Source organism: Ictidomys tridecemlineatus, chromosome 11, assembly GCF_052094955.1.
Source record: "Ictidomys tridecemlineatus isolate mIctTri1 chromosome 11, mIctTri1.hap1, whole genome shotgun sequence".
Lineage (NCBI taxonomy): Eukaryota > Metazoa > Chordata > Mammalia > Rodentia > Sciuridae > Ictidomys > Ictidomys tridecemlineatus.
The window spans coordinates 52062487-52085932 of NC_135487.1; the positions used below are offsets into that span (position 1 = coordinate 52062487).

The following is a 23446-nucleotide window of genomic DNA, read 5'->3' on the forward strand; positions in this document are numbered from 1 at the left end:
GTAAAATCTATGTAGTTTATAGCTTTTGTTTCCTAGTTTCTTTCCCCATATTTTTTCTGGTAATAACACCTTTTCTTCCTTTGACAACATCTTTTCTACCCCTCCAATCATATCAGGAGTTCATACTGTTAAAGATTGTCATCAAAACTTGACTTTCTTTCTACCCCATGTTTAGTCACAATAGTGGGCATATGACTAATTTCAACATAGGTTTTAGCTTTTCAAAAACCATCAAGAGACCCCATCAACTTGGCCTCACTGATTAGCCAGGTCTTCCCTGGAAGTTTGTTGAAGGATATCTTGGATAGTCAAATTGCAAAGATGTGATCTTAGAATAGTCTAATGGCCAGATCCCTGATCACGTGGATAAAAACTAGTAAGAGAAAAGGAACTGAAATGCTGGGAGAAATGGAGAGTTTTGAGGATTCAGTTTACTTGAGTGTAGCAATGTTTTTGTTGTTGCTTTCCTCAGTTGTTCGGTTCTTCCTATAATTCTGTGAGCTACCCTAATAGTGTGTGTATGTGAGAGTATGTGTGTGAGTGTTTGTATGTGTGTGTGTGTGTGTGTGTGTTTGTGTGTGTGTGTGTGTTGTGTATAGGTGTACATCTTTTACCTATATCATCCCAGGGAAATCCAACTTCTCAAGTGAGAACTTCTGTTGATTTCTAGACTTTGGATGATATTTTCTAAAGTCTATATTTCCAAATTCATCAGATTGTCTCAAAAGGGATAGCAAGATGGAAAGACTCAGGAGTCAAAAGTAGTGCTAAGATCATTATCTCCTGAACTTTTCCATTATGTTAATTTTCTTCCCTCCTTCATAACTGAATTCTCAGGATCTTTTTCTCTTTCTAAAATATGGACAGATCATGCCCTTCAAAACACTAAAATTGGGAAATAGTGAAGGAATTCAACTTTTATAGCAAGAATATAAGAAGTTTGGTTCCAAAACACACAAGAAATAGATCATCACTCCCTTAAAAATGTTATTTCAGAAAACAAATTAAATGCCTAGTGACTTCATCCATTAAGTTTTTGGTCTTAGAATCTTGGACAGTTGCAAATACTATTTAACAATGTACAGTGATCTCTGGGCATACCTGGTATTATGGTTTGGATATGAAGCATCCCTTGAAAAGCTCCTATGTAAGAGAATGCAGAATGGTTCCTAGGTGAATGATTAGATCATTTTGTAACCCAATCAGTGAGTTAATCCACTGATATGGATTAACCAGGTGTAACTCTAGATAGGTAGAATATGACTGGAGGACATAGGTCACTGAGGGAGTCCTTTTGTAGTTTATATTTTGTCCCTGGTAAGCACAGCTCACTTGCTCACTCTATCTATCTATCCATCTATCTCTGCTTCCTGATTGTCATGTCCTGAGCTGCTTTTCTCCACCATGCACTTCCACAACTTGACTGCCTCATCTCAGGACCACAGCAATAGAGCTGACTATGTATGAATTTAGACCCCAAATAAACTTTTACTCCTCTCAAATTGTTCTTGTTGGGTCTTTTGGTCACAGCAACAAAAGGCTTACTAAAATCCTGGACATACCTTCACATTCCTGATGAACTCCTGGGCATAAGTATGTGCGCACGCTCGCGAACGCACACACACACACACACACACACACATACACACATAAGCACACACTTGAATATTTTTTAGACACTGAGAAATGGAATCCTGTCATTTGTGACAACATGGATGAGCCTGAAGGACATTACATTAAGTGAAGTCAAGTTCAGAAAAACAAATACCACAACTTCTCACTTACACCTATACCTGGAAGCTAAAAAAGTTGACTCATAGAAGTAGAGGTTAAACAGTGATTACCAAAGCCTGAGAAGTGTAGGGAGATGAGGAGATGGACAAATAATGGTTATCATGCACAAGGGTTCAGTTAGAAACAAAGAATCTCTTCTAATGTTCTATAGCACAGTAGAATAAATATGATTGACCATAAATACTTGCATATCTATTAGAGAAGATTTTGAATATTCAAAACACAAAAAATAATAATTTGCTTTTTAGGTAACTGATATGCCAATTACCTTGATCTGATCATTAAATATTGTGTATCACACTGTTACCCCATAAATATGTGCAATTATTATCTACCAGTTAATAATTTTAAAATATATTAAGAACAAAAGAAAATCTTTAAACTGACTTTCTATCTGGTAGCCTTGCTGCTTGTTGAAAACAAAACTGTTGTGAACCTTGGGTAAACACTGTGAAACTTACAGTGGGAGGGGAGGGTAGGCAGCCTGGGCTTCATGGACTCTGCTCACAGTATCCCCTATTCCTGCACTTCTGGGCTTTCATTTCATTTCTTATTTAGAGTTCCTTAAATTCTTTAGAACTGCCACTCTAAACCATTCCAATATTTTTCCAGCTTCTAAAATTCCATCTCTCTCCAGGCTAGGTGTGGTGGCACACACTTGTAATCCCAGTGGCTCAGGAGGCTGAGGCAGGAGGATTGCCAGTTCAAAGCCAGCCTAAGCAAAAGCGAGTTAAGCAACTCAGTGAGACTCTGTCTCTAAATAAAATACAAAATAGGACTCCAGTGGCCAAGTGCCCCTGAGTTCAATCCCTGGTACCAAAAAAAAAAAAAAAATACCTCTCCAAATTCACCTCATTTGGTCCTAATCACTCTTCTACTTAGCAAACCCCCAGAACTCCCCAATGTTACCACTAAAGATGCCTCACCTACCTGGTCTTTCACTAAGATATTCTCTATGCCTGTGTACAATTTCTAGTTGGCCTCAAATTTTTTTGATGTGCCTGCCAGCCCTTCTGTAGTAATAATGCTAATTCTGAAAAGCCAGTATGGATGGCTTAGAATGCTCCAGACACATTGTTAAGTAACTTACTGGCAGAATATTTAGAACACTGTTTGGCACATAGTTAAGTGAATAACACAGGTTTGTTATTATCATTATTTATAGCTCTATGAACTTGGTATCATTATTATGATCTCCATTTCATGGATAAGGAATCTGTGAGGCACAGAGAGTTGAATAACTTGCCCAGGATCAAACACCTCGATAAAGGGCAGAGACACAACTTTATCTCAGTTTGTTTGACAATAATATTTATCCATGTCCTTAACTTTAAAAAAGCAATTTGCTAACTATACACACACTAACCAATCATTTTGTGATAATTTTCCTGCAGATTTCAGAGCAGTGTAATTTGTACTTAAAGTAGGTTTTACTTCGGTATTCATTGTGCTTTTAAAATTCAGCTTATAGACATAAGGGGGAAAAGTCACAAGTATTTGTGTGTCTCTGGAGATTTTCATTTTGAAATTTAGAGGCCACTGAAACATGTGTCCTTAGGGAAAACAATTTTTAAAACACTTGTAAGTTGCTAAGGAACTGAGTTTTTGGTTTTCACTTTTAACTGTTGATGTGCTGCTTCAGTTGGCCTCTTTGGTTATTTTTTCTTCAGTATTTCTTAGCCACCAATAGGTCACATTTGCTCTGATTGAAACAGCTAGACCTTGTTAAGGGCTGAGCAAATATTAAAACTTCTTGAGTGTATTATAATATAATAATAATATTAAAAATAATATTATAATATTATAAAATTATAATCTAATTTAATAATAATATTAAAGACTCAAACCTGAGCATGTCATGCACCTTCTTAAAGTTTTTTTTTTTTTGGAGTACATTCTCATCTGTCACTCAAAGTGCTTCAATGTTGAGAGCTTCTCTGCTAGTCTATATAGAAGAAGTGCCCCTTCCTCTGTCCTCTCCCTGGGTTCCTAAGAGGTCCTTTGCTGGCCTGTCATCTCCCTTCCTCCTCTTCTCTCTCCCTGTCTCCCTCCCTCCCTCTCCTAGGCCACCCAGCCCGTTTTGTTTTTTCCCTTTGCTGTTTGAGCCTCTTAGAGAGAAGCAAGGATCATTGAACCGGGTCCTGGGGCCCTCTGAAAGGCTCCCGGGTCTCTGGGGAGTAGTCAGATGACAAACTCTCAACCCAACCAGAACGGGTGCCCGGAATCCTTCCCACTAGGCACACACAGGAACCTAGATCCCATCCTGGAACTGCCAAACCCAGGGCTCCGCCCACCCCTCCCGCCACCACCGGGCACAATTGCCTCCCTCCGGATTTCCACCGGGGTGAACGAATGGGCTTGAAGGGAGACTCCAGATGCCAGAGACGCGTCTCGAAAAACGTGTCATTTCGAAGAAAGTCTGTTCCCCACAGGGAGTGCAGTTGGCAGCTGTAGCCACAGTCGGTTGCGAGAAAGCTCCCCACCTGGGGAAGCCAGGCGGCTCACGTGCGCGCTCGGCAGGGAGGACGCGGCGGCCGCGGGACTCGAACCGGTTGTCCAGAGGCGTCCTGGGGTCTGTCTGCGGCCTGGCCTGCTGGCCCAAATTAAAGTGGGAGGAAGCCGGCGTGCACAGCTGTCATCGGTCCGGCTGAGGCCTCCGCTCCCAGCCTTCTCCCCTCTCTCCCGCCTCCCGCCCCAGAAATGATCTCAAGCGTTGCCAGTTTGATTCCAGAGCCCCACTCGGGTGGGTTCTTTTGTTTCTTTGTTTTAATGACAGTTCCCAGCCCTTCGGCATGTCATGCGCAATTAATTCCCTGGCTCTCTCGAAGGCAGCTGGGGTGAAATTTTTTTCTGCATCATCCTTTTGGGGATAATTGTTTATGATGTGACGTCAACGGATTGCTTTTTTTCCTCTCTTGAATGGAGGTGAGAGCGAGAGAGCGAAAGCGAGCGAGAGAGAGAGAGAGAGAGAGAGAGAGAGAGAGAGAGAGAGAGAGAGAGAGAGAGAGAGAGACTCACAGATGTGCGCAGAAGCCACGGATACTGACATTTGGCATTCCTTCAGGGCAAAAGGAGGTTGGAATGGGAGCGTTAAAAGCGTGTTGCCAAGACTTCGGGCTGCACGGAATTATTAAGAAGTTTTTCTTAAAAAAAAAAAAAAAAATCCCCGCCGCAGCGAGCCACTTAGGTGCTCCTTTCATGCTAGAGTCCGCTGTTAAGGTGGCAGCGCCTGATAATTAATCTCGGGCACCCAGGCGCTGCAATAGGCTTAAGAAGAAGACGCGGAGGGGCGGGGGGAAGTGCGTCACCAGGTGGGGAAGGGGCTCTGTATTTGGTGACAAACGGGAGGCGCTGGGGTGGAGAGGAATGGGGAAGGGAAATAGGTTCCGTGTGCTCTCCGGGGGTATTGTGTCAGGAGATGCAGGCTGGCTACCATGTGACGCGGTCCAGAGCTGAAGGGATTGGCCGAGGCAGCGCAGGCGGTGCAGCTCGGCCGGCTTGCTGTTCCTCTGCCTTTCTCTCTCAGCATCTTCCTGGGAGCCTGTAGGTGAAGCAGCACCAGCAAGCATCCATGGCCTGTCTTTCGGGTTAACACTTGTCTCCTTTGGCTTCGGCAGCTGACACTGCAGACCTCAGCAGCGGCGTTGTGAGGACTTAACTGAGACCTGGAAGCGTATCCTCCTGTGTTTTTTCAGACTCCTTGGAAATTAAGGAATGCAATTCTGCCACCATGATGGAAGGTAGGATGCTTTCTGCTGAGGTTGACTGGCTTCGGGCAAGATTTGGGCAAAACAGCACGGAAGAATGTGTGCAGCCAGTGTTGGTGGCCGTTCTAGAACCTGGTTGCCAGGGTTTTGCAAGCATAAATGCTGCAGTTTCCTTGCAGAGAACCAGGGCTTGGACTAATGGAATCAACCACAGGGCTTCTGTCTAGCTCAGAACCTACAGAGAGCTCCCAGCTCCTTTGAGAGAGAAAAGCCTAAAGTATTTGTAGGAAGCTGAGCCAGAGCTAGGAAAGAGCTTGCAGAGCAAATAAGTTGGGAGAGAAGATAAGGTTTTCTTTGCTGGGTTCCTGGAACTACACTGATTAAACATTTACAATGGAAACTTGTTTTCTGAAATTGACATTAGACAGGAGAGGTCATTTACAGAGTTATCCATACTGTCATTTTCAATGAGCTGCTTAAAAATTAAAAAAAAAATCTTATAAGATATTTTTGTCTTTGCAATTTGCATCATATAATTAGAGTGATGGTTACAGCAAATTTGGTCCATGAACTGAAGTTTTACATTTATGCCATTGCAAAGAATGAACAATATAAGGAAAATATCTGGGCCTCTTGGCTCCTGAATCAGGATCTTATCAGGTTAAAAAAAAAAAAATGTGCTTCCTAAAAGCTTTCCCCATGCAATGGTTCTTAGCCAAGCATCAAATGATTACTTGCTGATTATCTTTTTGCATTCAATATTAAGTGTAAGGAGGAACTTTCCCTGGGGAGATGCTATTTAAACTATATATTATTCTACCAAATTACCCTTCCCAGGCTGAGATAGTGACAGCCAAGATTGCCTCAAAAAAGCTGCAAGCAGATCAGGAAAGAAGCAGTCAGCTCTATGCGAGCTTTGATTTTCTGTTTTCACACTACAGGATGGTGCAAAACTCCTGGCCTTTCCTAAGATGACAGGCAGAAATTTGTCCCCAGCCTGGATTTTACAGTGCAGAATTGAGTACATAATGGGTCTCAAATCAGCCATGAAAATGGCAGAGAGGCCACCTCTTAAGCCAAAGTCTGTCTTTCCAATTTTAAATATTCCTTAGAAATTTACCAAAATGGAATTAAGGGGAGGATGGTTTCAAAAAAAAACAGCAGTGTACTTATTTGACAGAAATGAATTCTTTTTGCTCTCTCTGTCATCATGTCAAATGTTGTTAGTGTGATTTGGGGGAGTGAAGAATTCCAGTGTCAAAACCCACAGATTTTGGAAAATAGCCTTATAAGAGAGATTGGGTTTCGTTTTGTTATGGAACCTGATCTTGTTTGTAAAGGGATCTCAAGCTAGTTCTTTAAATATAGGCAGGCCTAAATAAATTGAGACTGCTAGCACTTTAAGATTAAACCATTTTTCATTAATTCAAAATGAGTTTAATCTTTTAATAACAAGGTAAGGCAAAGAGAGCATCACTTATGTACTTTTCAATTAAAAGTCTATGTGGATTATCTTCTTCAGTTTTCTTTTTTTTAAATCTTCTATATGGAAGCACTGTATTTCACCAGATAAATTTCTTGTAGCTTTTCATAAAAATGCATCTGTACTCATTCTGATTAGATTCCAGTTACATATGGGCAATTGGAAGATCTAACATTGTACTTCTTGCCTTGCAAACTACAGAGCTAGTGTCTTCTCTGAAGGTAGTAAAATTTACTAATGCTCATTAATGATCCTCCCTGGTAATATGGTCTATTGTGCCAACCCAGAATGTCAGTTGAAAGCTCTGTGATAAGCTTATCTGAGCTGCCTACACTGAAATGAGAACTGTAACAAAGACTTGGGTTGGAGCTGAATTAGCACTATCGCCGGGTTTGCCAAATTTATCTAATGAAGGATATTATCTTAGCTCTGGTAGGAATTAGAGGTGACACTGGATGCAGTTGCCTTGTATCAGACCCTTGCAAGAGAATTTGTACAGATATTGCCACTAGTTCAAAAATTAAAGTGAAGCAAATAATTTTTTCTACCTATAGTCGTTATTTAAATTCTTTTCAAACCTTGTTATTTTAATGGTTCAGTGACCTTGGGAAAGCAGGTAGGAACCTTAACCAGAAATCCATCTGCATGTCAGTGTTCTTCCAACTTAGTTGCCAATCTCTTTGGCAATAATCTGTTTGTATTTCTGATATTGTATTCCAGAATTTCACCTCTGAATTGCTCTTACTCTGAAGATGTGACATAATGGTTATTTTCACTTAAGTCACCTGAAAAAAAAGCCAAGGTGTTATATCTACCATAGTAACCTTGGAAAGACAAGGAACCCCCTAAAAGGCATCCTAAAATGTTGTCTTAGCTGAAATATCAGTGGACTCTGAGAATGTGCCACCAAATATCTAGCTCGTTAAAATAGTGTCTGATCTCAACTTGTACATGTGTCTCTCTCACACACACAGTCACTCACACATACAGTCAGCCACATGAACAGCTTTCTATGGAGGGGGAGAATGAATGGCTGCAATAATATGTGTTCATTCTATATTGCTGAAGTATTTCAATCTGCTGCTCAGAAAAAAAGCATGGCCAGGGCAACTTTTCAAAGCCACTTCTCTACTTTGTGTAAAACAAGAGTAAACAAATATGCAATGGAATGGTGCATAGTTTAGTTTTGTGTCCTTGTTTTTGTGGGACAGGATACAGGCTCCATTCATTCAACAGCCTATTCGGAATCCTGGTCATAGAAGAGGAATGTAACTACCTCCCCAGTGATTCTAAGGTCATGAAAGACAGCTTAATAATTCTGCAGGGACCTTAAGGGGGCCACCAGTAGTTTGTGGGTTCATGATTCTATATCAACTATGTTTATTAAAAATATATATTTAAAAAAATACTTGATTTGTTGCTTACTATATTCTTCCTTTTTTGGAAGTGTTTGGTATTGATTTGTTACTTTTCTGAAGAAAGCCCAATGATATAGATCATATGTGGTATAAATGTGAAGGGAAAGATAAGCAATAAAGGGGATTATTTGCTTAAGTGTGTGTGCATTGGCTACACTTACAATGTAGTCTATTTGGTTAGGGCAACTTCAGGACTATTTTCCATATATTATTATTAAAGTTTAAAAATGGCATTTTTAAAGTTATGTTTCCAAAGATAGTGAGGCGAAGCCAGTATTTCTTAGAATATCTTTTTATTCATGAGGCTGCCTGGAAAGAACTTTCCTTGTTCATGCAGAAGTGACTGAAAGTGCTTTGTGTTTTTAATTCCATACTCAGGGTTTTAGGTGCTGAATCAGAAAGATAAGTTTCTGGGTGCTGATTGTTTCATACTATATAACAATGTTCAAAATCAGCAAGTGTATTTTTTAAGGGCTTCATTGAAATTCAGGGTGATTTAAAACATTGTATTATGTTTACTACTGAAAATAAATGTATTTAATATAGCAGTACTTTTGCAGAAATTTTTCTAAATCTCAAAAATAAAAGATAATACACTGACACAGAAAATGATGGAATGAAATTTGAACCTATCAACAACAAGACTCTAGAAATTGGCCTTCTAGAAATTTTTTCTTTTAATTTTGTATGAGGATGGGCAAGGTAGCCAAAATGAAAAAAAAAAAGAGGCCTTTGTTTCTTTAGTTATATATTCCATTTTTCTCCATTTTAAATATGAGAATTCATGGAACCATATCCTTTGGTTCCTTTCTAATTCCTTTTCTGTCCAAAATCATTATTTAGATGGTTTGGACACTATTTGAGGTTAACTGAAATTCTGTTATTGCAGTAAGCCCTATAAACAATAAAGGCTTTTTTTCCTATATAGAAATGGAGTTTTATAATACTTAAAAAAAACTCTTTGATGTGATCAAAAAGGAAGAAAGCAACTGAAGCTGGAACTATTTATTTTACAGTTAGCTAAGAAGTTTTTTAAAGAGAATGCTAATTAGCTCTGCCAATCCCCTTACCTCAAATAGTGAAGCTACTTTAGAAAATCTAAGCATGTGTGTGAGATTCTAATATATATCCCATCATTTATAGTTTTTTTCCTTCTCTGGGACTATGTTGTTTAAGACTCTTTAGATGTATAAGTTCCCATCTAATTCTAAGGTCAACTTTAAATCTCTAAAAAGAATACATAGTCTTAAAAAATTTTAGATAATCCATGCTAGATGATTCTGAACAATTCTTTCTGTTGCAGTTGGCATATTTGTTACCTGTGTTTCAAATAAACAAGTTGCAGAAAGTCACCAACTCACAGTTTTTTTGGTCCTCAAAGTTCATTTGTGAGTTACTGGAACGTGTTTTCTCATAGTAACAGTGACATAAATGATGGTATCACACTAGTCCTTTGAAAGCTATTAGCCCAATATTATCGCATATCTACAATGAGATGTATAAACAACAGTACAGTTACCATAGTGATTAGCCAGAAGGGGAATGAATGATGGCATTAAATATATTTGTAATTTCAAATATTGCTGTTTGTTATTGCTATTAGTCTTCCATCCTGGTTTATCTAATTATTAACAAAGAAGTCTTAATTAGAGGATAATGAGAAGCTGGTAAGAATATTTGAAGGTATTGTTAGATATTTTCAAAAATTTTTAAAGACTCATAGCACTGGATTTTTCAATTATTTTCAATTTTACTTTCATTCTTGTGGCTTGTTTTTAATTCAATGTTATCACATTAACTCTTATTAAATGTGAGTAAGGTTATTACATAGATTCAAAAATGGAGTTGAGGGAGAAGGACAGAGAACTTACTGAGATGACTATAAAAAAGGCAAAGGGAGAAAAGGAATAACAGATTATAATGAATTTGAACTTGTATATCTGAAAAAGTCCCTGAGAATAAATTAACTAAATAAGAAGAAGAAGGTCATAGATACAAGGGGCTGGGAAACATTAAAAGGGAGGAATCCCTTAGGAGAAAGTGACTTATGGGCAGAGGTGCTGGGTCTAAACAAATCGTGTGGTGACTGCCAGATATATCTATGGGCACAGAATGGCTTGATTAGGGTGAGAAAGCTATGGGAGAAGTACTTTAGGGGGAATCTCCATTTTTTTTTTTTGGAAGATACTTTACTGGGTCTACTTTAAGGGGTCTCCATTTTTGCAATCTACATGTTAGTTAACTGCATCTACAGGATATTAGAAAAAGATATTTCAATACCTTATATCATGTTGGTACCTTATTTAAAAAATTCATTATCTTCCCATTTCTTTTAAAATCCACATCCCATAAGAGCCTGCATTCTCTGTCCTTCTTTCTTCTTCAAGTTCGTCTAATCCTTTACTGAGAGGCACACTAGTGTCTATCCCTAGTGTTTAGAATAAACTCTTTCCTGCCTCCTCTTCCCCCAGCTCATTGAATTGCCAATTCTCTTGTGACACGAGCATCCTCAGGAAGACTTCCCTATCGTTTTTTGTCATCTTAAGCTCCTAAACACACACTTGGGCCACTGAATCCGCAGAGCTGTCTTTATGACTTGTTGTTTAACCTTGTGTTCCCTGAATGTCTCACTCACAGGTCAAGCTCTGTAAGGGAAAGAATCTGGTCCACCATTTTCACCTCTGTTCCTGCAGCCCCCAGTAGATAACTAGAATGTTTGTTTACTGAATGAGTAAACTTAGGTCCAAATGACTCTGATGACTTATTGTACTTTTTTAGGTATTATTTTGGTATCATTATATTTAATAGGAAAAAGTTATGTTCAACTTACATTCTCACTGGAGAAACAAAACTCACAAAAACATGACACAATTAGAAAATAAGACAATGTATTATGAAGTGTTAAATTGTGAGACATAGATAATACATTTTGAGAAGCAAAATAAAGAGTTCATTTGAGAACACATAGTTGAGCTTTAATTATTTGGGTGATTATTATTTTTTTAATGAAGGTAACTTTTTTTTCATAGCTTTATTTTATTCATTCATTTTTTATGTGGTACTGAGGATGGAACCCAGGGCCTCACATGTGCTAGGCAAGCACTCTACCACTGAACCACAACCCCAGCAATTGGTGATTATTTTTAAGGAAATGATTTTTATAATGGAAAGATATACATCATGGCACAGCTCTTCAAAGAAATTATGAGTCGGTTTTTTTCAGTATCCTGTATGCTTTTTTCTCTTCTTCCCTCTTTTTGCCTTTTCTTGCTCCATTTTTCCCAATCATTCATCCCAGTTTTCTCTTCCTGGGTTCTTTTACCTTTTCTCTGCTTTATGACTAACCCTGAAAATGGTGTCTTCTAGAGTCAGAAGGCTTGACTTGAAATCAGGGAAATTATTTTTAAATAAATAAATGAATATAGATAAGTGTAATGTCGTACAACGTGTTCATGTGTGCAATGGCAGTGTTGTGGTATGTGAAGTTTTTCAGATGCCAAATTTTCTGATTGGAGTATTGGCTAATTTTAGGAGCTCAAGGTGCTGGGTGAAATTGTGCAGTTTGAGCTTTTGGTAGAAATAGCACAGACCTAGAAGTCAGACTTGAGTTTGAGTCTGAGTGTTGTGACTGCTTGGCTGTGTGCCTTGAAAAAGTTACTTTACATTCCAGGGCTCTGCTTCCTTGCAGACAAAATGAGATTCTTGATCTGCCATACCTCTAGAACTTCCAGCTCCAAGAGTCTCTGGCATTTGCTGATTGATTTGGATTCTCCACATAGATTCCCTCCAAAGGCTGAATTCTAAAGATTGACTCCACTTTCTCTCACCTTAAAAATATACTTGCATCTGGCACACAAACAATTTCAATGCAATGCTCTCTTCTTCTTGTTGCTGTAATCTTTTATCCACTGTTATTCTGTCTGTGTGCCACGAGTTGGTTTTGCATTTTTGCTGTATTAGAAGAAGAAAAGTGAATTTATGCAACTCTCCTTTAATAGTACCTGCTATTGCACTCTTCCTTTATTCTTCAAAAATTACATAACAAATGTTTCAGGCATCGTTCTGGATGCTGTGAGTTCAATAGTGAACAAAATAGATTAAAAAAAAATTCTTCCTATGTCGAGTTTCCTCTCTGGTGCAAGAGTGAGATGATTTAAAAACATAAAATACATAGTACATTAGACGGGGGTAAGTACTTGGGAAAAGAATAGAATGAATTGCATGTGTTTGCTGTAATAAAGAGAGTGATGTTGAAAGACCTTGAGGAGGAGACATTTGGGCAGACTTGAGGGACAGAAGGAAGGCAGTAGCTGTGTGATTATTTACATGAAGAGTTCAAGAAGTAGGGAAAACAGCAATTGTAAAGGATCAGAATGGCAATGTGTTAGGCACAGCAAGGAGGCTAATATGTCTGGATCAGGGAAAGTGATCAGGAAAAGAACACAGAAAGGTAATATATAAATAGGCACCTATGAGTCTTCTTCATTGGTAAGAAAGCAAGTTTCCTATGCAGAAGACTGTCAACATTAGCCTTTGTGATTCATGCACTAAATGACAGTTGGGCATTCAGAAAACTGCAGTTTTCACATTGATTCTACAAATGTCTAATGACGATACCTCTTGGATTTATTCTTCCCAAATATTTCAGTAAATGGATGAATGTCATGTCATTGCCTTAGCTCATTCTTCCAAGCTCAAAGTTAGACCTGAAATCTCAGCTGGATCTCTGAGCTTGAAATTCTCCATAGTCAAGATGTTAGCCCCCAAAATAAGGATTATTCTAGAATCAGAAAGGTGTGTCATAACTTTTAGGCCATATTCCAAAGATACTCATTTTTACTCTTGGTTCATATCCACTTCTATTATGCACCTTGACAATTGCTTTAGGATTCTTAAAAAGGTTGAGAAATTATTGTTGTAATTTGTACCTTTAACATCCCCCCAAAAGCTCTCATGTTAATGCAGGGATTGTTCAGAGGTGAAATGATTAGATTATGAAAGCTGTAACCTCATGGGTGAATTAATCCATTTGATGGATTAATAATCAAAATGGACTACTGGGTGATAACTCTAGGTAGATGGAGCATGGCTAGAGGAAGTAGATCACTGGTGGTATGGTCTTGGGAACTAATCTTGTCCCTGACTCTCTGCTCTCTCACTGTCTCCCAGCTGCCTTGAGCTGAACAGCTTTCCTTCATTATGCCCTCCACCATGATATTCTGCTTCACCTTAGGCCCAAAGCAATGCAGTCAGCTGATCATGGGTTGAGCCTCTGAAACCATAGGCCCAAAATAAACTTTTCCCTCCTCTTAAGTTGTTCTTATCAGATATTTTGATCAAAGCAATGCAAAGCTAACAAACTTATCCATCTTACATATATCTAATAAACGGCATAAGAAGGAAAATATTGTTCTCACATTGTTTTAAGATTATGTGACATTTGCACACACTTAAAAGTTTTAAAAAGTGCTTTTTATTCAACAAGTACATTTGGAGCCAATAAGTACATTTAGTCTCAGGTTCTGTGCTAGACACTGAAAATGAAAGGTGCGGGGCACACAATAGGGGGGTGACTGCAGTTCCCAGCCTCAGGAGAATCAAGTCTAGAACTGTCTATGATGTCACCTACTTAGGTACATATTTTATTCTCACAATGTCTGTGTGGTGGAAAGGATAAGTATTGCTATTCTTTTTTTAAATAGGAGGAAACTGGGGCCCAGTGAGGTTTAGTGACTTGCTCAAGGGACCAACTGTCAAGTGACAGAACTAGCAATCCTGACTCCTAGTCCAGTGCTTTTTTACTTGTGTCATAGTATGAAAAGTCCTGCTCATGCTTCAAATTGTCTGGCTGGGTTTCTGGATGACAAGGAAACATCAGACTGCCTGGATTTGATACAGTGTTTTCTCCATAACTAAGCAAGTTCATTTATTATCAGGTCATGATCCTTCAGACTTGCTATCAACTTGAAGACCACCTAATACAGAAGTGTCTTATTCCAAAAAACTCCTTTCAGGGCCACTCATTGTCACCAGGATGGTGTGATGAGAAGGGTCACACTGTGATGTCACTAACCCAGCGGACTCTAAACTTTCACAGCTTCCATCTGACAAACATTTTATTGAAAAGCCTGGCTCCCACTATGAACAAAAGTCCTTTTTCTCCTAGGAAGAGCTCCTGTTCCCTGGCATTCTGTGAAAGCGTTGCCATTATCATGAACACATGATATTGTGTACCATCAGTTGAAGAGTAACCAAACTGGCCAACCTTGTTTTACCATTGAGGAAGCCAGGGCCAAGTGAAAGAACTTACCCAACTATTTTTATTCTCTTTGTAAGAGGACAAATCAAAGTTTATTTTAGTAATGATTCCAAAAATGTGAATAGACAAAGACTTGGAACCCATGGTGTCTTTCACGTTCAAAGGTGCTGAGGATGGCTGGGTGACTGCCAAAAGACACACAAATGAAATGTGTCCCCAGGATCATCGTTCTACTGAGTGCACACACAATGTGACCATTTATAGCTCTCTCCTCTGCTTTCACAGCTCATGCATCTGCTGTGGGTGAGTCAGGACAGTAGAGCAGGAAGACCCAAGAGGGGCTGTGCCTCTTTACTAGTCATATGACCTTGAGTGAGGTCTGGAACTGCTTTGGCCTCAGCCTCCCCATTTGTAAGAGAAGAATAGCTTTGGCTTCCTATCTCATCGAATTGTTGTGAAAAGTCAAATAAAATTATAAATATGAAAACATCTGAAAGAGTGTAGTGGAGATGCCAGTTGTTTTCTCATGAGGTTCTTTCTTACCTTAGTTGTTGATTCCCTAGTATTTAGAGGCTAGATATGACTGCCTGCTGATTCGTTTCTTATGTAGATTATTCCTGCACCAGAGATGATATATCTTATCATCTTTGATTCTCAATGTCCAGGTGATAAGCTGCTCTTTTCTTGACTATGGATGGCATCATTAATCAATCACATCACCTGCCTTTGATTATCTCCTGTGCTTTGAAAATGAAGTCTGGTTTCAGCATCTATCACAACATCATATTCCAAAACCACCTCTGTGGGTTGATTGAAGTTGGCACATGAAATGACATCACTTTGCTTTTCCTACCATGGGCAGTTTCCTAAATTTAAAATACAGTGATCAGGACTAGGGGCTGGAGATATAGCTCAGTTGGTAGAGTGCTGGCCTCTGATGTATAAGAACCTGGATTCAATGCCCAGCACCACAAAAATAAAATAAAAGACTAAATAGAAAATTGGTGGTCTAGCTGTGCACCCACCATTACAAATGCCCTTAGAGAATCCCTGAAAATGACAAGTGAAAAAAATGCTCACAGCACCAAGCTATAGCAACAATGATAGGGAGTGGTCTTTAAGCCCTACAGCAGGTAGAACTCTGCTGCTCCTGGGCTACTAATTTAACCATGGGCTTCTTTGAGCCTCCTTGTGTCCCTCATTTGAAGAACTGTGTCTACCAGATAGCCAACTAGAGTTAGTGTTTGGATTTATCCATGATTCCTCCCTACTTCCAGTCCCACATCATTAGTCCTCCGGAGATGCAGACATCCTTCCTGAGGAGCTCTGGACTCTGTTCTCTTCCTTTTTCCCCCTGCTCACAAGCTGATCAGGCTTTGCTTTTTCTACCTTCCAATTTTGTCCTCCTTTCAGCTGTCACAGATCAATTTCCTCACCTGCCTTTGATTATCTCCTGTGCTTTGAAAATGAAGTCCAAATGCCTTAGTATCCCCTGCAAGACTGTCACACACAGGCTGCCTGGTTCTCTCATCTCCCACTGTCCCAGCCAGCCAGAACTCCTTGCCCATTCTTTCCCTTCTTTATGCAGTAACAGTCAGTTCTGACCATTCGAGGTCAGACCAAAGTGCCCTTTTCAACAAAGCCTCTTTACATGCAGCAGGTTGGGTGAGGTGCTCCCTTCCCTGTGCTCAGGTGGTTCTTGGTTCCTGACTCCCAAGGCCACATAGTGGAAGACTGGAGAGTATTGGCTTTGGAGTTAAGATTGACCTAGGTTAAACTCCATGTGGGTGACCTTGGAAAGCTAGCAAAAACATCTCCTTATTAGGAAAATGGGAGGGATGATAAGTCTTCTTCTCATAGGTTATTTAACATGTAAGTTATAAGAATTAAATCAGAAAGTGTACTGGTAGCACTCAGCGTTCTCCAGAGGCATGGCTGAACCAAAAGGAGATATACCTATGTGAGAGAGAGACAGACAGACATACAGAGACCAAAACAGAGACTTTTCAGGAATTGGATTACATCTGTCATGACAAATTCAAAATCTGTAGGTTAGGCTGGCAGGCAGGCAGGCAGGCAACTGGGGCAGGGGTTGATGCTGCAGTCTTTTGCTTAAGTATTAAGCTCCCAACAAATCTTAGCTGCAGTTTTCTGTTAGGAAAATCACTTTCTTGTACCTGCATGTTGGTTCGTTATGGAAGACCAAGGATTCTTCCAGGGCAGGGACCAAATCTTGCTTGACAGTCCCAGTGAGTGACGTGTGTAAGTGCTTGATAAATATCCTGTGACTGCGTAAATCCTGTGTAGGGATCACAGAGTTTTGGGAAAATGATGAAGCCATCCAGTATGGTTATTATGAGAATTGAATAAGCTAATATATGCAAAACTTTTAGGACAGCATTTGGTCCATAGCAAAGGCTTATTAAATTTTACTTTTGTAGTCATTTATTCTTATCTCCTAATCTGCTAGAATACAAGTCCAATCCATGAGAGCAAGGACTCTAAGTGTATCGCGTGTGTCTCATGCCCAGACCGGTGGCTAAAGCATAGCATTCCATGGTCACTACAACATTTCCTCTGTGTCCACACCAAAATGTAATCAAGAGTGTGCTTCGACTGTGCTCTCTCTACTCTCCTGCAAATACCCATCTGCTGTGTAGGATCCCTCTGGCTGAGAGCCACCCTCTGGTCCAGCAGCATGTGGTTTCTCACACATTTGCCTGACGTTTAATTGTTTTCTTCTGATTTTGAGAGGCCCATTTTCATTGTAGAACTTTTAAAAACAGGAAGACTCAAAGAAGATATTGAAATCGCCAATAATCTCACTGTTATGAAATAATCAATACTGCTACAATTTGTAGAATGCGGAACATGGACTTTGGAGTCAGGAAGTTTCTTAACCCCCAGTGATCACATCAATCAAATGGGTGAAATAATACCTACTGTAAACAATTGTTAAGGAAATTAAGTGAGATAATGTATCATTTACACTCAGCCTAGTACTTGGCGTATTAAGTAAGCACTCAATAAATTCTCTATCTATCTACATATGTCAAAAAGTTTAAAATTACATAAACACAGGCATACATACCCATAAGACTTTTGCACTTTACACTGGATTGTATCCTCTATCCTAGGCAGTGTCTATATTTGTAAAGAGAATGGGCTCTAGAAATAACTGCTCAGATTCAAATCCTGACCTTTACCAGGTGCATGAACTTATTCAAGTTATTTAACCTCCCTGGGCCTCAGTTTCTTCTTCTATACACATGATCTCTACCTATAAAGATTATTATGAGGATTAAATTAATTTAACTCATATTATTATTATTATTATCATAGCATATCGTATATCCCATATAATACATGCAAAGAAGAGTACTTGGTACAAAGTAAATATTTAATCAAGAAACATTAACTGTCACTGTCATTATCAAGAAGTCATCTCCAGAAGTGTTATTTGTACTGGCTTCATAACAGTTCATTGCATGAGAATTTATTTATTATTATCCTGTGGTCAGGTGTTGAGACTATGATCTGGAGCTTAGTTTGTGTATTGAGCTGGAATTGCTCAGGTTAGTGAGTCACGTGGTTGATATGAATTCTTGGCTCTTGTTTAATGAGCCACCTTGCTGAAGGGATGAGCTTTCTCTCTTGTGTTCCAGCCTTGGCATTGTCCCAGTCAGCTGGACGACTTTGGACTAGCTATTTAACAATGAGAGAGAAAGCAGGTAGTAGAAAGACAAATTGATTTTAATTCAAAGAAATACTAATATTTCCTGGCACCCTTGTTTCTTGGTGTTATTAAAGATGAGGCTAAGAATGTGCTAGGTGAGTAGGAAGTAATTTTGACATCTCTCTACTAGCTGGCCATCCCTCTAAGGCAGGTGACCTCTTCTTTACCTTTCCATCTGTGGAATGGCAAATGATATGAGCATTCCTAACTTTCTCAATTGGTAATAAGTATTCAAGCACAAAATATGTGGAAAAATATTTTGAAAACTATAATTTTTAAAATAAAACATTATGCAGAATTAGAACCATTAGCATCTTTAATATCTTGGAAATGCTTTTCAACTGAGGGGTAGGCTAAATGATTTTGAAGCCGGTGACTAGTGTTAGGAATCCCTGATGAAACCCTGCTACTATCATCCCTTGTCTCTCCATCTTTAATGCCCACAAATGATTTGCTTATTTCTGGAGACCAGGAGATGAGCACCTTTCCTAATTTGATAAATTCTTTATTAGAATGAGGAAAGGTATATGTAATATTGTTTAACATATTGTTACTGATAATGGATATGTAGTGAGTCAATTTAAAACCAGTTTAAAGTGTGTTCAACTGAAATCTGTCTTGGCCTAGTTACAAAACCACATAGAGACCTGTATAAAGTTTCAGATTATAGATAGAGAGGATTCAGTCTAATCCTCTCACTCTAAATGCCAGATCAAATTATTTAATCTGGATATCTTCTCTTGAGTTTTCTGCTGTCTTCAGATTCATGGCAACATAGTTCCCAGGGCACATTGAAGGACGGAGCTTGGCACACTCTTGATTACATTTTGGTGTGGACACAGAGGAAATGTTGTAGTGACCGTGGAATGCTATGCTCTAGCTACCGGTTTGGGCATGAGACACACACGATTCACTTAGAGATCTTGCTCTCATGGACTGGACTTGTATTCTAGCAGAAAAGGAGATAAGAAAAATGACTACAAAAGTTAGCTTCAGATGGTGAAAAAAAACAATGAAAGAAGCACAAGAAAACTGAAGAACAGAACATTTCAATGAGAAGAACAGAGACAAGGGGCCTAGGACTTATAAGCTGCTCAAGGATCAAGCAAAAAAAAAAAATGAGTGGAGACCAGAGACCAATAAGGAGGAAAAGAGACAGGAGAGAAGAACAAGATTCAGGTCAGGAAGGGCTTTGTGAACAATGAGACGATCTGGAATCTATTCTGAGGTCATGGAAAGCCACTGGAGGAGTTTAAGGAGAAGGTCATGAGCTCGTTTGCATCTTTAAACAATTACTTTGGGTTTTGGATGGACGTCAGCAGCTACAGATGACAGTTTTTTTTTTAATTTTAATGGAGTGTTGCTTTGAATCTGTGTTTGGTAATACGTACTATGGTTTTATTTAAATTTCTGTTCATTTTCGGGAAAGCTGATGGAAATTGGAAGCCATGGCAGTGTCCCTCCTCCAAGCCACCCATTGGCACCCTCACTGATGAGGTCTGAGGAATCAAAGGAAACACTTAGTTCAGCCATGGAGTCGTTTTTTTAAATTTTTTTTTTCTAATCCAAATGGTTCTGGCATTAGGCTTTTTCAGAGGTGTGTTGAGAGGTTAAAAAAAATAAAAAAGACTTTATTAGTGATCCAGGTGTATCATGTGCTTTATTTTCATGCACTTGCTTTTAAATGGCTTTGAAGTACTTTGATTCTTTGATAGTCATTTTGATAATGAAGCCGTTAGTTTATTAGGCTGACTTTCATCACTGGGACTCTTCCTGTGTAAGCCAGATCAGAAAGATAGAAGTACATAAGAGATCTTGCCCTTAACAGAGGCCAGGCTCTCTCTATTCCATTTTCCTCCACAAATGTTTCCATTAAAACCTCTTGTGTCCTCTCAGAATTTTATCAACTGGGGAGATCTCTACTGCACTTCTCCAACTCCACGGCCCCTCTCTTCCTACCTATGCCAAAACTCCCTGTGCTATAAAATGTATCTGTACCCCAGAGGAAAATATATGAGGTTTTCTGTAAAAAAAAAAAAAAAAAAAAGGAGTTGTTCCTGTTGCAGTCTTTTTTATACTACAAACTCTAGTTTTCTTTTGTGTAATTCCTTATACCACATAGCAGCTAAGGGAAAAGACTTGGAAGTTAAATATAATTGGGTTTAGATTCTTACCCTGTGAAGTACTGTGCCTGTGGGCCAGCCTGAGCTTCAAGTTTGTTCTTTTCTTTCCTCCATTCCTTCCTTCCTCCTTTGCTCCTTCATGTGTTTCTCTGCTATTTAAATATTTCTGTCATAAATTCACAAGATTGTCAGCAAGTGTTTATTGAGCTTCCAAACATCGTGCTAGGTACTATCTATGAACATGGTGAGCACATGTGAAATAGACCTTGTGGATCTTAGAGTTTTGTGACACAGATATTAAATGAATACAGATCACTCAATGATAACAAATGAGCCAAGTCCCATGAAGGAAGTACTGAAAGGCAGTTTCCAAAACCCGAACTGGTCCTGCAGGAGTGAGTAAAAGTTTTTATGTGTATTACATGTTACTCACTGTTCGTGTCTAGCCAAACATATTCCCTCTTACCTTTCCATTCATTGGAGCGTAGCTGCTGTTATTATCATTTCTCTTCTCATTACTAATATGACTTTTGCCTCTACATGTCCTGATTCAGTGAGGCTTCCTGGGACTTGTTACAAGGTACTCCAAGATGTCTGTTTGCTGTATTCTTGGTTACTTGCCTAGATCTGTTCTGCACCTGTGCTTCCTGACTCCTGCCAGCTTACCTAGCTTCTGACCTGGTATCTGAGTAGTTTCTGGGGCTAAACACACTGGAAATTTAGAGTATTTTTGTTTCCATCCAGGCTTTAATTCTCTCTTGGAAGGCCCCTGATTTGATAGCTCTTTCTCTAAAATGAATGTCATCAAAATCCTGGCACGACAACTGCTATGTTGCTATGCTGTTCCATAATAAAGCAGGAACATTTTAGGTAACTTTCCAGAAGTAAAGGAGGGTACCTTTCCCTGCTTAAGGACTTTTGAAGAGCTCCTTGCTGCACCCACTCTGTGCTATTAGCACCTGTTCTGGCTGAGTTACTGACCTGGGGGATATTGCTTCTTCCCATTATTATTGAGAAAGTCTTTCTTGTTCAGCATGACGTAGAAACTAGGTGTTTTGGTCACCTTTTTCACTACTGCGACTAAAAGACGTGGCCAGAACAATTGTAGGGAAGGAAAAGTATATTTGGGGGCTCATGGTTTCAGAGGTCTCAGTCCATAGACAGCTGGCTTCATTCCTCAGGGCTCAAGGTGACGCTGAACATCATGGTAGAAGAATGTGGCAAAAGGAATCGGCTCATATGATGATCAGAAAGCAGGGAGAAAGGTCTCCACTTGCCAGATACAAAATATACACCCCAAAGCCATGCCCCAATTCCCATCTCCACCAGCCACACCTCACCTGCCTTCAGTGACCATTCAGTTGATCCCGATCAGGGGATTAATTCACTGATTGGGTTGAGACTCTTACAACCCAATCATTTCTCCTCTGAACCTTCTTGCATTGTCTCACACATGAGCTTTTGGGAGACACCTCACATTCAAACCATACCACTAGGCCACAGATCTAATCCTCCAGCTTCATTATTCTTCATACCAAAGCCTGTAAAACTGTTTTTAAAATTTTTAATATTATCAGCACATGGGTTACATACATCTATGCATGGCAAATCTGTGATTTCCCCCATCAGATTGGTGAGAGAAATAGCTCTTTCTACATTGGCTCACAATCGCTTCTTCTGTCAAAATTGCTCAAATCCAAGTTCATTTTTTTTTCATTTTCTTCCTATTCTCTAATCAGATATTACTAAAAGATAGATTCCCTTCAATTTAGCCAAAAGATAGCTGCCCCCCCCCAACAACCCTGGGTGTCTGTATATTATATAATAAGAAAGACAGAAAATAACATTGACTCTGAAATGTTCCATAATTCTCCTAACAAGCAGGTAAAACATAACTACTGCCCTCCTCCAGGAGAGGGAAATGTTCAAATAGTGTACAGATTTATTAACATAAAAATAGCAACCATTTCTTGAGCTCTTGCGGTATATAAGAAACTGTTGAAATTATCTGTAGTATTCATTTCATCTAAGATTCACCATTCTATGAGGTCAATTCTGTGATAATTATCCCTCTTACAGAAATAAGAAACTGAGCCTTAGCTAATTTATGACTCACTGCACTAATTTATGACTCATCACACAAATGATAAATTTTAAAAGACGTATTTGTTTTCTATAATGCTATGAAACAACTACAATACCACAAATCAAAATTGCTGGCTAATGAAAAAAATGGATAAATGGTGGTAGAAGTAACAAAACTGTTATCCAGGATTTCTGTGTTTTGATGGTATTTAATCAGATTTGTTTGTAGTTTCTCGAATTCTGCTTTATAGTTTTCTGTGGCGCTGTCTTTTTAAAGCAACTTTTAATGAATTATCTAAGATGTTTGAGATAAATTTTCAATGCCTTTTTTAGTATTTATTGAGATTCTCTTATGCGCGAATGGGAACTCTATTTCCCCCCTCTTGCTTCAACAATTATTGGGTACATCTTCTAGTTTCCGCTATAACAGAATTTTTATAGTGTTTCAGAGGAAATTCAAGCATCAGCTGACCTTTGTTTAATATGAGAAATAAAATCATTCTGACTGTGTGGCTTGCAAAGGGTTAGAGTTCCCAACTTCACATTAATACCTTCATTGTAGTTACAAATTCACACCACTTTTGATTTTAATATTCCTAACAGATGCTCAGTTCTCTATAACTCTAATAAATTGCATATTTTAGAAACATGTAAAATTATGCAGCTCCTCTCCATGTTTATTTATAGGCCTGAAATAGAGCATGTATGCCATTTACTCTGCAGGAAATACAAATAAACCCTTAGGTGTTGCCTTGTACTTCTGCTCTGAGATTGTTATTCTCAATGCAAGTTCTTCAGTCAGGGTGGGGGAAAACAAAAACAGCAGTAGAGTTGGATGTCA

The 23446-nt window shown here is 39.0% G+C and overlaps 1 protein-coding gene across 22 annotated transcripts in view; it reads left to right on the forward strand.

Moving 5' to 3' along the window:
• Positions 1 to 4392: 4392 nt before the first annotated feature.
• Positions 4393 to 23446, forward strand: part of Sgip1 (SH3GL interacting endocytic adaptor 1) — a 205775-nt gene continuing 186721 nt past the window's right edge. For 9 of the 22 annotated variants that reach the window (XM_078026471.1, XM_078026454.1, XM_040288803.2 and 6 more), the window contains exon 1: positions 5140 to 5534. In XM_078026471.1, coding sequence (XP_077882597.1) covers positions 5525 to 5534 — 10 coding nt within the window. In that variant the 5' untranslated portion in view covers positions 5140 to 5524. Of the gene's footprint in view, positions 4538 to 4701; positions 4720 to 4799; positions 4870 to 5087; positions 5106 to 5136; positions 5535 to 23446 lie in introns of those variants that run through there. The other 13 variants (XM_078026459.1, XM_021731094.3, XM_040288814.2 and 10 more) reach the window with 8 other exon arrangements.